Source organism: Equus quagga, chromosome 13, assembly GCF_021613505.1.
Source record: "Equus quagga isolate Etosha38 chromosome 13, UCLA_HA_Equagga_1.0, whole genome shotgun sequence".
Lineage (NCBI taxonomy): Eukaryota > Metazoa > Chordata > Mammalia > Perissodactyla > Equidae > Equus > Equus quagga.
In genome coordinates, this window is record NC_060279.1 from 79,021,311 (window position 1) to 79,033,856 (window position 12,546).

The 12,546-nt window shown below is 64.5% G+C and overlaps 1 protein-coding gene across 1 annotated transcript in view; it reads left to right on the forward strand.

The window, feature by feature from the left end:
• ZFPM1 (zinc finger protein, FOG family member 1) overlaps positions 1–12,546 on the forward strand; it is a 71,475-nt gene that overhangs the window by 23,618 nt on the left and 35,311 nt on the right. Inside the window, exons 2-3 of the mRNA XM_046682059.1 lie at positions 4,779–4,907; positions 7,534–7,659. Of these exons, the coding sequence (XP_046538015.1) occupies positions 4,779–4,907; positions 7,534–7,659 (255 nt within the window). The remainder of the gene's footprint in view (positions 1–4,778; positions 4,908–7,533; positions 7,660–12,546) is intronic.

The window sequence follows — 12,546 nt, forward strand, 5'->3', positions numbered from 1 at the left end:
GGAAGGAGGGCCCGCCAACGGCCAGCCGGGCTGTGGTCAGAATCCGGCCCTGACACAGGAGGGGGCGCCTGGGAAGGTGCCTGCACCTCTGCTTCGTCCTCTGTAAGCTGAGCATAAAAAGGACCTTCCAGGGAAGCATAAGTGACCCATGTGATGGGCAGGCGCACGGTCGGCCGCAGGAAAAGACCCGCACGGCTGGTGGAGCCCTGGGTCTGGCTGGCAGCTTGCCTGACTTTGCCCTAGGTCTTTCACATAATGCTTCCGATGGCCTGGGGGGTGGCACATGGCCTCCCTCTGACACGGTTCAATCTGCAGGGGCCAGCAGGGCTTCGCCCAGGGCCTCCGGACTCCCCATCCAGTGCTCCGAGCCACCGCATCTGCACCCCACTGGGGGGTTTCCGGGGGGGCCACGGTCTGGGGGACTTGTCACCCCCGCGGCCACCAGCTGCAGCTTTCTTCAAGGCGTCATTCGAAAGGCCCCCCAGCTGCCTCACCATCAAAGCCAGGAGGGGGCCAACCATCGCCGCGGCTTGGGGACGCAGACGGGAGCTGGGATCACCCCGCTGCACAGAGCTTGTCTCCATAATTCAGTTTTAAAGCATGAAAAAGGGAGTTGATGAAATTCTGCTATCAGCGCCGAGCCAATATGCAAAATATCTCGGTCCCATCAAATAGCTATTATGTTCTCATTTCCACGGGCGTCCGGCTTAATGAGCTGGAGGCGGGCGGCGCGTGGGGCGTCTGCGCACCGCGATAACCAAGGGGCTTGGGCAGCGAGGGCTATGCCCAGAGCCGCCCCGGTGATGGCGACCACCATGGTCGCCTGTGCACGCCCCTAGGCCGGTGTTCGCCCATGAGCAATGGGACCAGCGTCACCCCAGGCCGTCCGTGGGGCGAGGGCAGGGCTGCAGCCTGAGCCCGGGTCCAGGAGGGTGCTTGCTGGGGGATGTTCCCGCCCCCCGCCTCCTCGCCAAGGGCCGTGGACACGTCCATTCACCTTGCTGGACCTCAGTTTACTCATCTGCGAGGTGGGCGTGACTTAGGCTCATGTCTGGGGGGTGTCAGGGGCTTGAAGGAGATTTGCCTGTCGTGACCGCTATTGGACCCTGCCTCTGCACCCACATCCCCCCACTGTCCTTTCCCACCACCCCATGCACCCGGTCAGGCTGCCTGGGAGTGCCCCCCATGCATACCTTCCCCACCGCTCCTTCACCTCTGCGCTGCAGGCCAGCACAGGGCTTGTATACAGGCAGTGCTTAATAATAGAGCATGCCCCCCCCCCGACACACACACACACACCACCCCACTTCCCAGGCCCTGCTGGGTAGTGGGTGATGGTGACATGATGGTGACAGCTGATGTTTGGTGCCCAGCCAGGCCCTGGGCTGAGCTCCATGCAGGTAAGCATGCGAGGTGCAACCTATTGTGGTTTCCGAGCACAGAGAGGTGGATTGACTTGCCCAGGGCCACGCAGCAGTGACCCACCTGCCCAGTAGTAGGTTGGCCTGGCCCAGCTGTTGGGGTCTCTGAGCAGAGAGGGTCCCACAGGGGCCGGGCAGGGGTCTTTCCCAGCCCAGGGCACCCAGGGAAGCCGCGATGTCTCCCCACTGCCCCAGCCAGCAGGGAAGGCTTCCTCCCTGAGCCCGGGGTGGAGTGGGGACCCAGGTGCCCCGGTGTGACCCAGGAGTGTCACAGGGGCTCAAGCAGGGGTGAGGTGGCACGCTCTCAGGTGCCCAGGTGGCATGGGGGGCGTTCACGCGCCCCCTCCCACTGTGCCAGGAGCACCCCGCGGTTGGTGGTTGTCTGCAGTTATCGGAGCGTCTTAATTGCGCTGGAACTGAATTAGCAGCGGTAGACTCTGCCAGCTGCCCGCAGCCTCTCTCCACACTCATCTCCTCGCCCGTGTGCAGAGCGCGGGCCTTTGTTTTGCAGTGAATGCTCCGACAGAGCTCGGCCCGGGGCTGAGCCCACCTGGGCGGCACTGGGAGTCGGGCTGCCATCTGTCCAGGTGGGGCAGGCAGGGAGGGTGTGTCAGCTATGTGTCCCGGCGTCCACCCGGCCCCTGCTCTGGTCCCTGCGCTCCCCAAGCACAGGTGGCTTCACAGCCGCTCCCCAGGGCTGGCGCCTGGGGCCCTGAGGTCCAGGCTGGTCAGCGGGTGGGGTCCCAGCTCCGGGCCTCCTATTCCAGCTCTAAATGAGCACAGGGGGCACCAGGCTTCTAGAAAGGGGCTGGCAGGTGGGCTGAGCCTGCTGGCCATGGTGACCACGGTGCCCACTCAGACCCGACCCCACAGGTCGGGGAGTCAGATGCCGGCCTCCACCACAGCCTCTGCTTTCCTGCCCCAGCACATGCCACGGGAGGGACGGCGGGCCAGGCCTCCCACCGGCCCCGGCCATGAGTCAGCCTGGGCTGGCTCTGTGTGGTCTGAGCCCGGCTGGCCGAGGACTGCAAGTGCCTGCCCGCCTCCTCTAATGACAGCTCTGAGGTGTCCTGTGGAGGCTGGGATCAGAGGGCTGCAGCTGGGAAATTCGCCCTGCCGCCTCCTGTCTGGGACCCTCTGTGGCTCCCCAGTGCCCGCAGGATCAGGATCCTCAGGTCCCCCTCTTCCCTCCTCCGTGCTGCGGAGCCCCGCCCGTCTCCAGCTCCCTCTGCCTGGACTTCTCTTCTCAGCCGTGGGTCTGGCACCAACGCTGTCACCTCAGATCTGCTGGTGGCATCTTGCCTGTTTTTCTGTCTTCTCTCTCATTTGCCCCCCACCCCACGACACTTCTGTAATTTGCCGTCGTTTCCCTGTGGCCTCATCTGTAGTTGCACTGTCTCCCCTGCCAGCCGGGACGTCCCCTGCAGAGTCCAGAGGTCCCGGGCACCTCACATCCTAGAGCAGAGTCTGCCCTCAGATGGAGCACAGGCCAGAGGGGCGTCTGCCCGAAGCAACAGCTCAGTTTTCATACTTCAGCCAGCCATCGCCAACCTGTGACCAGAGAGATCAGCTGAGATGCAAGCAAGCGGAAAACCAGCTGCCCACCTCCCTGCCCGTGGGAACTGCTGGATTTTGAGAGTCAGTCTGCACAGTTGTCACAACATTGCTCATTCTGTCACAGCGCCATGGTCTCCCTGTCCTGCTGCCTCGAGCCAGCTGCTGTGGCCCGTGTTGGACACTGGCTGGTCGTGCATGTGTCCCTCGCTGGGCAAGCACCAAAGGCCTCAGCAGCCCCACCTCGGATCTGCCCATCTCCTCCCCGTCAGCCACTCGCCCACCTTCTTTCACCCCCGGAGGAACCAGGCAGAGGAGGAGAGTGAGGGTGCCAGGAAGGAGGACACTGATAATTTGTTGGGAAGCCCCTAAGATGGGCAAATTGTGGTCTCTCTGTGTGTTTTTCTGGAGAGAAGGCACTGGATTTCATCAGATTCCCCAAGAGGTCATGACATAGAGAAGGTCAGGAGCCACCAGCCACAGAGGTGTGCATCCCAGACAAGTCTCCTTCTGCACTGCTTGCTTGCCTCCAGGGATGGGGAGCTCAGCCCTCGAGAGGTGGCCATTCCATCCTGTGTGGCTCAGCCCTTCCTTCTGGTGCCCTCTGTTCCTGACACCAGAGCAGGCCCCATTCTGCTCCATCAGTCATCTCGGACGTGTGAATTTGCAGCTGTGGCCACGGCTTCCAGACTTTTCTTCCTGCTCATTTTCCTCCATAGCAAGAGGCCTGGCTGCTACAGGCTCGGAGGGCTGGGCCAGAAGTTCTTCCCGACTCCTGAGTGGGCTGTGCTGGGGTCTGCGAGTCAGGACCCTCCCCCATGCCTCACCTGGGCAAAGGGCGTCATCTCCCTGGTGACCGCTGGGTGGGGGTGGAGCAGGTGGCCACCGAGGAGGAACCTGGGACGGTCACTGGGGCAGGAGGCGGCCCCACCCTGCACCTGTCTCTGAGCCCAGGGCCCAGGCTGAGACAGGCAGAGCGGGGCCAGGGGACGTGGGGAGCCGGATGAGGAGAGGGCACCTGTTCCCCACCATTCTCTCTGCCCGCGGCACTGGCTCCATCCATCTGACCTCAGGGGGAGAGGTTGCCACCCTGACCTGCACTCAGGCAGCTTCGCCGCCCCTGGAGGGTCTGGGGTCAGGCCCCTCCAGTTTGCCTTCTCACCTGTAAGGTGTGCTCCAGCCTCCCAGCCCGGGAGGGATGGGGATAGGGGCCAGGGGCTTGACTGCAGACGCCTGTGGGCTCATAGGTGCCCATCAACCATTCCGTCAACTGTTTAATCAGGGTCTCTGGGGTTTCCTGTGTGCTGGGCGAGGGGGCCACCCTCAAGAAGCTCCCAGGCCCCGTAGCTGAGCAGGGTGGGTCCCGGCAGAGGGACAGCCGTGCAGAGGCCCAGAGATGCTGACCCTGGGGCTGTGGGTGCACCGGTGGTTCTGGGCCCCCTGGGAGTGTGGCCCTGTGCGCGGGGAAGGGCTGCTGCCCAGGGGAGGCCCCGCTATGGCTCCTAGGGCTTGGAGTGGGGGTTAGGAGGGCCAGAACCTGCGTCCCTTGGCGAGGCCAGCTGAGGCTGCAGGGTAGATGGGGCGGGACGGGCAGCCGCTGACCCAGGCACTGGCTTGGTTGCAGGGTGGGGTCAAGTCTTGGGGGACCCTGAGGAAGCCCACGCTGATGGCCGCCCGTCGTGGCTTCTGACCCCATGGGACTCGCAGGCCCCAGAGCTATGCCCGTGGTGGGCCGGGGGGGTCAGGAGGCGGGGTGCCGTCGCCCCCCAGCCCCTCACAATTTCCCACGGGCTGTGTCCACAGGTTCCCTCGGAGACATGGAGGCCGGAGAAGAGGCCCAGGCCGTGGACACCAGCCTCCCTGAGCAGGAGGCCACAGCCTCTGAGCCGGCGGCCGCGACAGAGCCGGAGCCCCCAAGCTCCCCCGCTGCAGGTGAGTCAGGCGTGGCGCACAGCGGGCCGTCTCTACCCTGAGCCCCCACCGCCCCTTCCCGCGTCCTCGCCTCAGACGTCCCAGGAGCCAGTCCCTCTGGGGACTCGGTTTCCACCCCTGTGAGATGGGCCTTGAGCTCGGGGGCGTCTGGGGCTGACCTTGCCCAGTGGGTCCAGCAGACCCTGGGCGGCAGTGGGCCTGGAGGGGAGACGCACGAGGGCCTCAGGAATCAGCCTTTTGTGGGACAGGTGGGGAGACTGAGGCCTGATGTGGAAGTTCTAGCCCGGGGTCAGACAGGGAGTCTCATGGCCACTGAGTGACCTGGGGAAAGCCACACCCCTCCAGCCTCCGTTTACCCTCTACAGATGGGGCGCTGAAGCCTTACCTGGCTGTGGTGCCTGCCTCGGCACACGTGTTGCTCGGGACGTGGCGGGTTCTCCTGTTAAGGCACTTTTCCCCATTTTACAGATGAGGGAATGAGGCCCAGAGAAGTTAAGTGACTTGCTCTGGATTACACAGCCTGTTAGCACCCACGCTGGAATCCGACCCCAGGTCTGGATTCAAGTTGATTCCTCCCGTTCCCCCTGCCTGCTCCCCACCCCACCCAGGCACCTGGAACCTCTCCTTGGGCCCCCCTGCTGGCAGTTCCGGGTGGGGTGTGTTTCTAGAGCTGAGAACAGGACGTGGAAGGAGAGACCCTCCCCCCTGGGGTGAATAACCTGGGACCCGGCGGCCTGTCCTGGCCAGGTCCACACAGGGCCTCAAGGCTTGGGCAGCCTCTTCGGCCAGCTGAGCCCCAGGAGAAAGAGGCAACTGAGGCTGGGATTTGTGGTGGGAGGACAAGGGCTGGCTCTGCCCGCCTGCCTGCTGTGGGCCCGGCTGCTGCCTGCTCCGCCCAGCTGGCTGTGGGCAGCAGTCTTGGCCCCAGCCCACTGAGCGCCACGAAGCCATATGCACAGAGGCTGAGTCACCCCCAGGCCGCAGTCTGATGGGGGAGACACAGCCACAAACGGGGCCTTTCGGAAGGCACTGAGTGGGAGGCGTGACTGGGCGAGGAGGAGAGATGGAGTGGAGGGTGACATTGAGCAGAACCCCGAAGGACACGCAGAGCCACCGTGCTGCGCACAGGGAAGGGTGTGCCAGCAGCAGCGCCTGCAGATGCAAAGGCTCTGGGGTGGGACAGAGAGTGGGCAGAGGAGAGCCCTGCAGGGCAGGGGCCTGAGGGGTGCACAGATCCCAGGCAGATCGTGGTCCCCAGAGAGGGTCCTTCTCACTGTGGACCCCCACCCCAGCATTTCCCGGTCTCAGAGTGTCAGCATCCCCCTTGGACAGCCACAGCCCCAGGAGCCCAACAAGCCTCGTTTTCTGAGACCTGCTGGCACCCATGTCCCTGTCCCCAGAGACAGGCCCATGGGGTCACCAGGGCCATGTGGCAAGAAGGAGGAAGGGCCAGTGGGACTTGAACCCAGGGCCGGGGCTCCCATCGCCCCTAGCTCATGGGGACAGCAAGCTGGGGTGAAGGGCCCTGGCCTGGCCCCTGGTGCCGGCCCCTATTTGTTGTTGTTACTCTCTCTGCCACCATGGGCTTGGTCTCATGTTGCCCAGTGGGGCGGCCACTGCCCACCCCAGCCTGCCCGGGGCCCACACTCCTGGCCCTCTCCCAGCCTCAGTTTCCGCATCTGTAACTGGGCTCGAGCCCCTCCTGGCGGCTGAGGCCGAGGGAGTGTGAGGGGCGCCTCATCACCATTGCTGTCACCACTACTGTTAGGGGCTGCGCTAATGGGGGGCCGCAGTCTGCCAAAGGGCAAGTGGCTCATTGCTGGTGGACTTCGATCCGGGCGGCTTTCCCGGGGAGCCGGGCCCCTTATCTGATCTGGGAGCCGGGGCTGCGCAGGGCTGGGGGCAGGGCCAGGAAAGGAGCTGGAAAAAACAGCCGGGGTTGCACCTGGCACAGGCCGTGGTGATAACGTGGCGATGGGCGCGATAACGTGGCGGGAGCACTGTCTGCCTCTTGGGCAGGCTCATCGCAGCTCCTGCACAGTGGCTGGAGCTCAAATGCCAGCCACATTGATTTATAGCCAAAAATAATAGGACTTTTATACCATGTGATTGATTTATTTGATGTTAATCACGGCCCTTATCGAGGGTATTAATAATCTGCCGGGTGCATGACGTCACCAAGGGGGGGCTTTTATGGGAGCTCATCGATTGGGGGCAGTGGTGGTTATCAGGACCAGCAGGGAAGGCAAATATGCCCTTTGGGCTGGAATTGGGTGCAGGGCCCAGTGGAGGGGCCCCCAGCTGCCGGCTGGAGACCAGTGAACAGGGGCCCACGCGTGTGCCCACTGGCCTGGGTGTGCCCAGCAGGCCATCCTGCGCTCTAATTATTAACAGCAGCTGGAATAGCAGTTATTATTGCTGTGATTAATGAGGGGGTGAGGGGTTTGAAAGACCAAGGGGAAAATTGAGACGTCTGACCCCGCAGTGGGAGCAGGCGTGGGGGTGGGGGATCCAGGGCGCTGCTCACCCGCCTGGGCCTCAGTCACCTGCCTGACCACGGAGTGGGCTGGGCAGACAACGCAGTGCCAGAGGCTCCACAGGGCTCATGGTGTTTTTTTCTCTACAGGTGATAACCCCCCGCCACTCCCACCGCCACCACCCCCCACGTCCCCAGGAGGCCCCCAGGAGATGGAGGGGCAGGAGCCAGAGGCGAGGCTGGAGGAGGAGGCCGGCAGCTCCTGGAGCGGGCCAGGTAACACGCCTGCGAGCGGGCGGGCAGTGTTGCCTTTCCAGGGCGGCCTGGGCCAGCCTTCCCAGGGTCATGGGAACTGGCCGCCCTGATGGCTCTGGTCGGGTGGGCCTGGCCTCCTGGCTGGGGAGGTTGGTGGTGACCCACTGGGCCTAGGCCTGTTCCAAAGTCCAGCCAGCCCATGGGGCCAGCGGCATCACTGGAGGCCGACGCTCAGAGCCAAAGGCAGGCCCCATGCAGCAGACGGACAGGCTCTGAGCATTCTGGGAGGCAGAGTCTGGTCTGGCCAGGAAAGAGGAGCAGGTGGTGAGGGCATGTGCGTCTGCAGCTGCCTGGGCCCTGGGGCCGCCCCAGCCAGGCTGGGGGTTCAGAGCTGGCAGCAGGGGCCTCAGGGAGTGGCTTGGCCTGTGTAGGGTGGGAGAGGACCCCTCCAGCCTTCGGGTGGCTGCAGCTGCATGGGAGGCAGGAGGATCTCCAAGTGCTGAGTCCTGGCCCGCAGGGAGTGTCTTTGAGGTCCCACCAGTGTTGTCCCTGTGGCCCCCCAGTTCCCCGTTTGTGGACATCGAACAGGCTGGGTGTGCTGGTTACCCATCATTTATGATCCATAACGGACGAGGCTCGGGGAGCTCAGGGCTGCATCTCAGTGCAGGCGCGGCTCGTCGTCAAGGGCCGTGGCTCGGGAGCTAGCGGGTGAAGCATGGATGGGATGGAGGCCACATCCTGGGGCCAGGGATGTGGACCAGCTGCCTTTGCGAGCACCTGTGTGTACGAGACAGACAGCTCAGGGAGTTGTGTGCGGGGTCAAACACAAGTGAGGTTCGTGGCCAGTGGAGAGGGAGCGCCTAGTGAGGGCCTCACCTTGCTGCGGGGTCAGGGAAGCCTTCGCAGGGGCAGTGGGGACCTCCATCCCTCCTCTGGGGGTCCCCAGGGGCCAAGATGAGAAGGATGTCAGAGACAGTCTCACCAGGTTCAGTTCAAGTGTCTGTGTGGGCCCCTGGGTGGGACCCCAAGGTGTTAAGAGAAGAGTGCTGTGATCGACTGGTGATGTCTGCCACAGGCATGGAGGGGGCATGTGTGCCTTGGGGGGGGGGGGTCCCCTGATGATTTAACACAGCCCGTTTCCACAATAGGTGGGCGTCTGAGGCCCAGAGAGGCAGGGGTTGGCCTGGTGGTCACAACCAAGATGGTGACCCCACACCGTGGGGAAACTGAGTCCACTCCCAGCCTCCCCTGCTCAGATGGGCTGTGATGCTGGCTGGGAGTGGAGCACCGTGGGTAAGGCAGCTGGGCTCCTCACTGCTGCCCTTCAGGTGTACTTCGCTTCCTGTCCCTTGACCAATCCACACGCCACCTTGGGGACCCAGTGATGGCTGGCGGGGGGCCAAGGTGCCCTGGCAGAAACATGCCCACATCGTGCTCTCTCCCCACCAAGGAGCACCTGGCAGACAGGCTGCAGGACCATGTGTCCTCGAGGCCCTCCCAGCGTAGTCAGGCCCAACTGAGCTAGCCACCCACCTGCTGGGCCCTTCCACGCACGGGGGACAGTGCCGTGGGGCTGGGCAGGGGCCCTGCAGCTCCTTCAGTTTCCCCAGCTCAGGCATGGGCCAAGAACGAGGCACCCACAGAAACCGGGTGAGCCGCCCCAGGCCTCATGGCCCACAGGCCAGGCTTTGCCAGCAGAAGCTTCCTGCTGTGCTAGGGGTACAGGCAAGGACCCCTGTGCCTGTGGGACCCTGACCACCACTGGGCAGGTGGGGGGCTGAGGCAGCAGCCAGTGGGCAGAGTGACCGTGGGAGGATAGCACCGGGTGGTCCTCACACCAGGCCCTTTACGGAGGAGACCCAGGCACAGAGTGACCACCAGCTGACAAGTGGCAGGATGGGGTGGACCTGCCACCTGCTCCAGAGCTCAGGCTGGGAGTTTGTAAACACTTCGGTCATCATCCCAGCTGGTCACCATCCACCCTGCAGCGTTGACATCCCTGTCCCCATCTTACGGATGGAGAAACAGAGGCCCCGAGTGACGGGAAGCTGACCCCAGGCTGGGGCTGGCCTGGGGTGGCCGCGGGGGCTGTGGTTTGGGGCTGGGGTGCCCCAGGGAGCTTCCTGCGCTATTTGCATCCTCGGGGGCCTGGAGCTCCCTATCGGCTCCCACAGATAGGAATTTCTGTGCGCTGGGCAGCGATGGGCGATAAGCGGCCGCCGGCCAACCGCCGCGGTGGCCGCCGCCTATCAGACGCCGAGCAGGCCACACTTATCGCCCAGCCGGGGAGGCCGAGGGGCCCAGTGGGCTCTTATCTCACGGGGGCCGCCTGTGCCAGCAGTGGGGCATCAGGGCTTCCCCGGGGCCCGGCCGGGTCGGCATCCTGAGGGCAGTGCCTGGCCCAGTGACGGGCTGGGGGACGAGGGTGTGCAGCGGGGCCTTAGCCTGCCAGTCCTGGCCCCTCTCTCCATTCTCTGTCCCTTGGAGCTCCTCTGCGCAAGCGTCTCCCCCCATCTCTCTCTCTCTCTGAGTCTGTCTCTTGGTCTCTGGCAGCTACTGCCCCGTCCCCAGTCACGGGGAAAAGAGCAGGCCAGCTGTGCCTGGCTGGGGCCTCCAGCCCAGGGGTTACCCCCGCCTTCCCCTCTGGGAAGAGGGGGCTGGCGTGGGCCACAGAGCACCCTGTGCTGTCTGGCTTTGAGGAAGCGACTGGGCCCCGAGCCTCAGTTTCCCATCTGGCCTCACAGAGCCCAGAGCCTGGGGCTGGGCACACGCCGGTGCAGCCCATGCTGTTGCCCTCACCTTTCTGGCCACCATCTGCTGGCCAGGACCAGGCTCGTGGGTGTCCTGGGGATTCCCTCCCCCGGTCAGACCCATCACCCAGGGAGGGCGCTGAGATGGCCAGGGCCCGGGAGCGGGCAGCGTCGCCCAGTGCAGGCCGGCCCCAGTGCCCATCTGCTGCTACATAGGGGGTTGTGCAGCTGACTGGCCCCAGTGGTCAAGGCCCCAAGCAGATGGCTGCAAAGACTCCAGGAGGCACCTGGGTGGCACTAGGCAGAAGGGAGGCACCCAGCCCCTCTCCTCCCAGGAGGCCCTCGACATGCTGCAGACACAAACGAGGCCCTGGATGTGTGAGGTTTTATAAACCCTTGAGTGTGGGTCCCAGGGCGTGCGAGGGGCTGGTAATCTCCTAACCCCGGTACTGCCCCCACACCAGTGCCCTCCTGCCCCTGCCTGATACCCAGTGGCCTCAGAGCTCCAAAAACAGCCTGGGGAGGCGCTCAACAGTGCTGGTTTTCATTTTCAAAGTTATGCGCTTCGTTTGTTGCTGGCGGCTTAGTTCTCAAGTGTTGCCCGAGTCAGGGCTCCCGACGGCCAGGAGCCCGGGTTCAGGCTAGTTTAACACCCAGCTCTGCAGCGACTGTGCAGTGTGGCCTCAGGGACGTCACCTCCCTCCTCTGAGCCACAGGGCCAGCAGGGGCCACCTCGGCTGGGTTAGGGCTGGAGCAGAGCTCAGACAAGGCGTCCTGGACCGGAGGGTGACCCCAAAGGGGCCCGTGGGGCAGGAAGGTCTTGCGGCCAGAAGGGCCATGTGGTGCTGGGAGAGGAGGCGCCAGGTGGAGGGCAGGGCCACACGGGCTCGGAGGAGGGCCCCTGCGCAGAAGGAGCCTGGGGCCTATGCTGGGGTAGGGGGCAGTCCCCAGGGAGGGGGTGGGGGCGGGATCTGAGCAGGGGGTCCCACAGGGACAGTGGACGAGGGCACAGCAGGGGTCTGGTGGGGGCCGTCCCCACAGACCTGGGGCCAGGGATGTTGGTGGGAACTTCCCTGGCCGCGCCCTGCCTCGCCTTCCCCTGAGCCGCCAGCCCAAGTGCAAGGGGGCTGGGCGGCAGGAAGGGCAGCGCGACATTTTTGTCTGTGAATGACCTTGTTTGCTGGAGGGGCTGGCTGTGTGCAATCCCAACATGCAGATGGCTGAGAGCCCAAATCTCTAATCCCACAGCGCTCTGGGGAGCCGGGCCTCTGCCGAGGCTCTGCAGGTCAGGGGTCAGGGGTCACAGTTCCCCCCACCCCCATCTCCCCACTTAACATCCAGAGAGAGCAGAAGGTCAGGTGGACACACTGGCCGTGTTAGGACCGAGAGCCCTGAGGGTCTCATCCAACTGTGAGTGGTGGTCCTGGGCCCATCACCCACCTCATGGCCCCATCTGAGCCTCTGTCCAGTGGCGGTCAGCATGACCTCAGCCTGCCTGTCCAGGTCGTGAGAAAACAGACACAAGGAGGGGCTGGGGTGAGTGGGTCCGGGAGCCTCCTCTGCATCCAGGCCCCCTGGTCTGGGGTCCCCTCCCCTGGGGAGCCCTCCAGGCCTGTCTCGCGCCTGAGCAGCCCCTCAGCCAGCAGAGCAGGGCAGCCGGTGGGGGCCGAGAAGGCTTCACTCCACAGCACCCCCCCAACCCCTTGCCACACAGGGGAGGCAGCGTGGGTGCACCCCCGGCTGGGGGAGCAGTGTAAGACCCCACTGAGTGCAGGGCCATCCCCCGTGGGTGCCGAGCTCAGCTGGGAGTGAGGAGGTGAGGCCGGGAGGCCTGGAGAGGCCCCCCCACCAGCTCTGCGGGCGTCCAGTGGCCGTGAGGGGGCCCAGGAAGGAAGAGGGTGGCCAGGGACACGTTTGGTGGTCAGGGCGGTGGGTGGCCTGCCTGTGTGATTGGGGTCCCAGGAATAGGGTCCCCTTCACCCACAAGTGTCTTGGGGCCTGGAACTCTTTCCTGGTGACCACGGTGTATAAAACAGATCCAACTGGACAGAGCCATGGGTGGGGACAGGTGAGGAGGCAAGAGGGCCAACCACCCATGAGAGGCTGAGATGGGGCAGCTGAGATGGGCAGCGAGCAGTTACGCTCTGATGGGGCATAG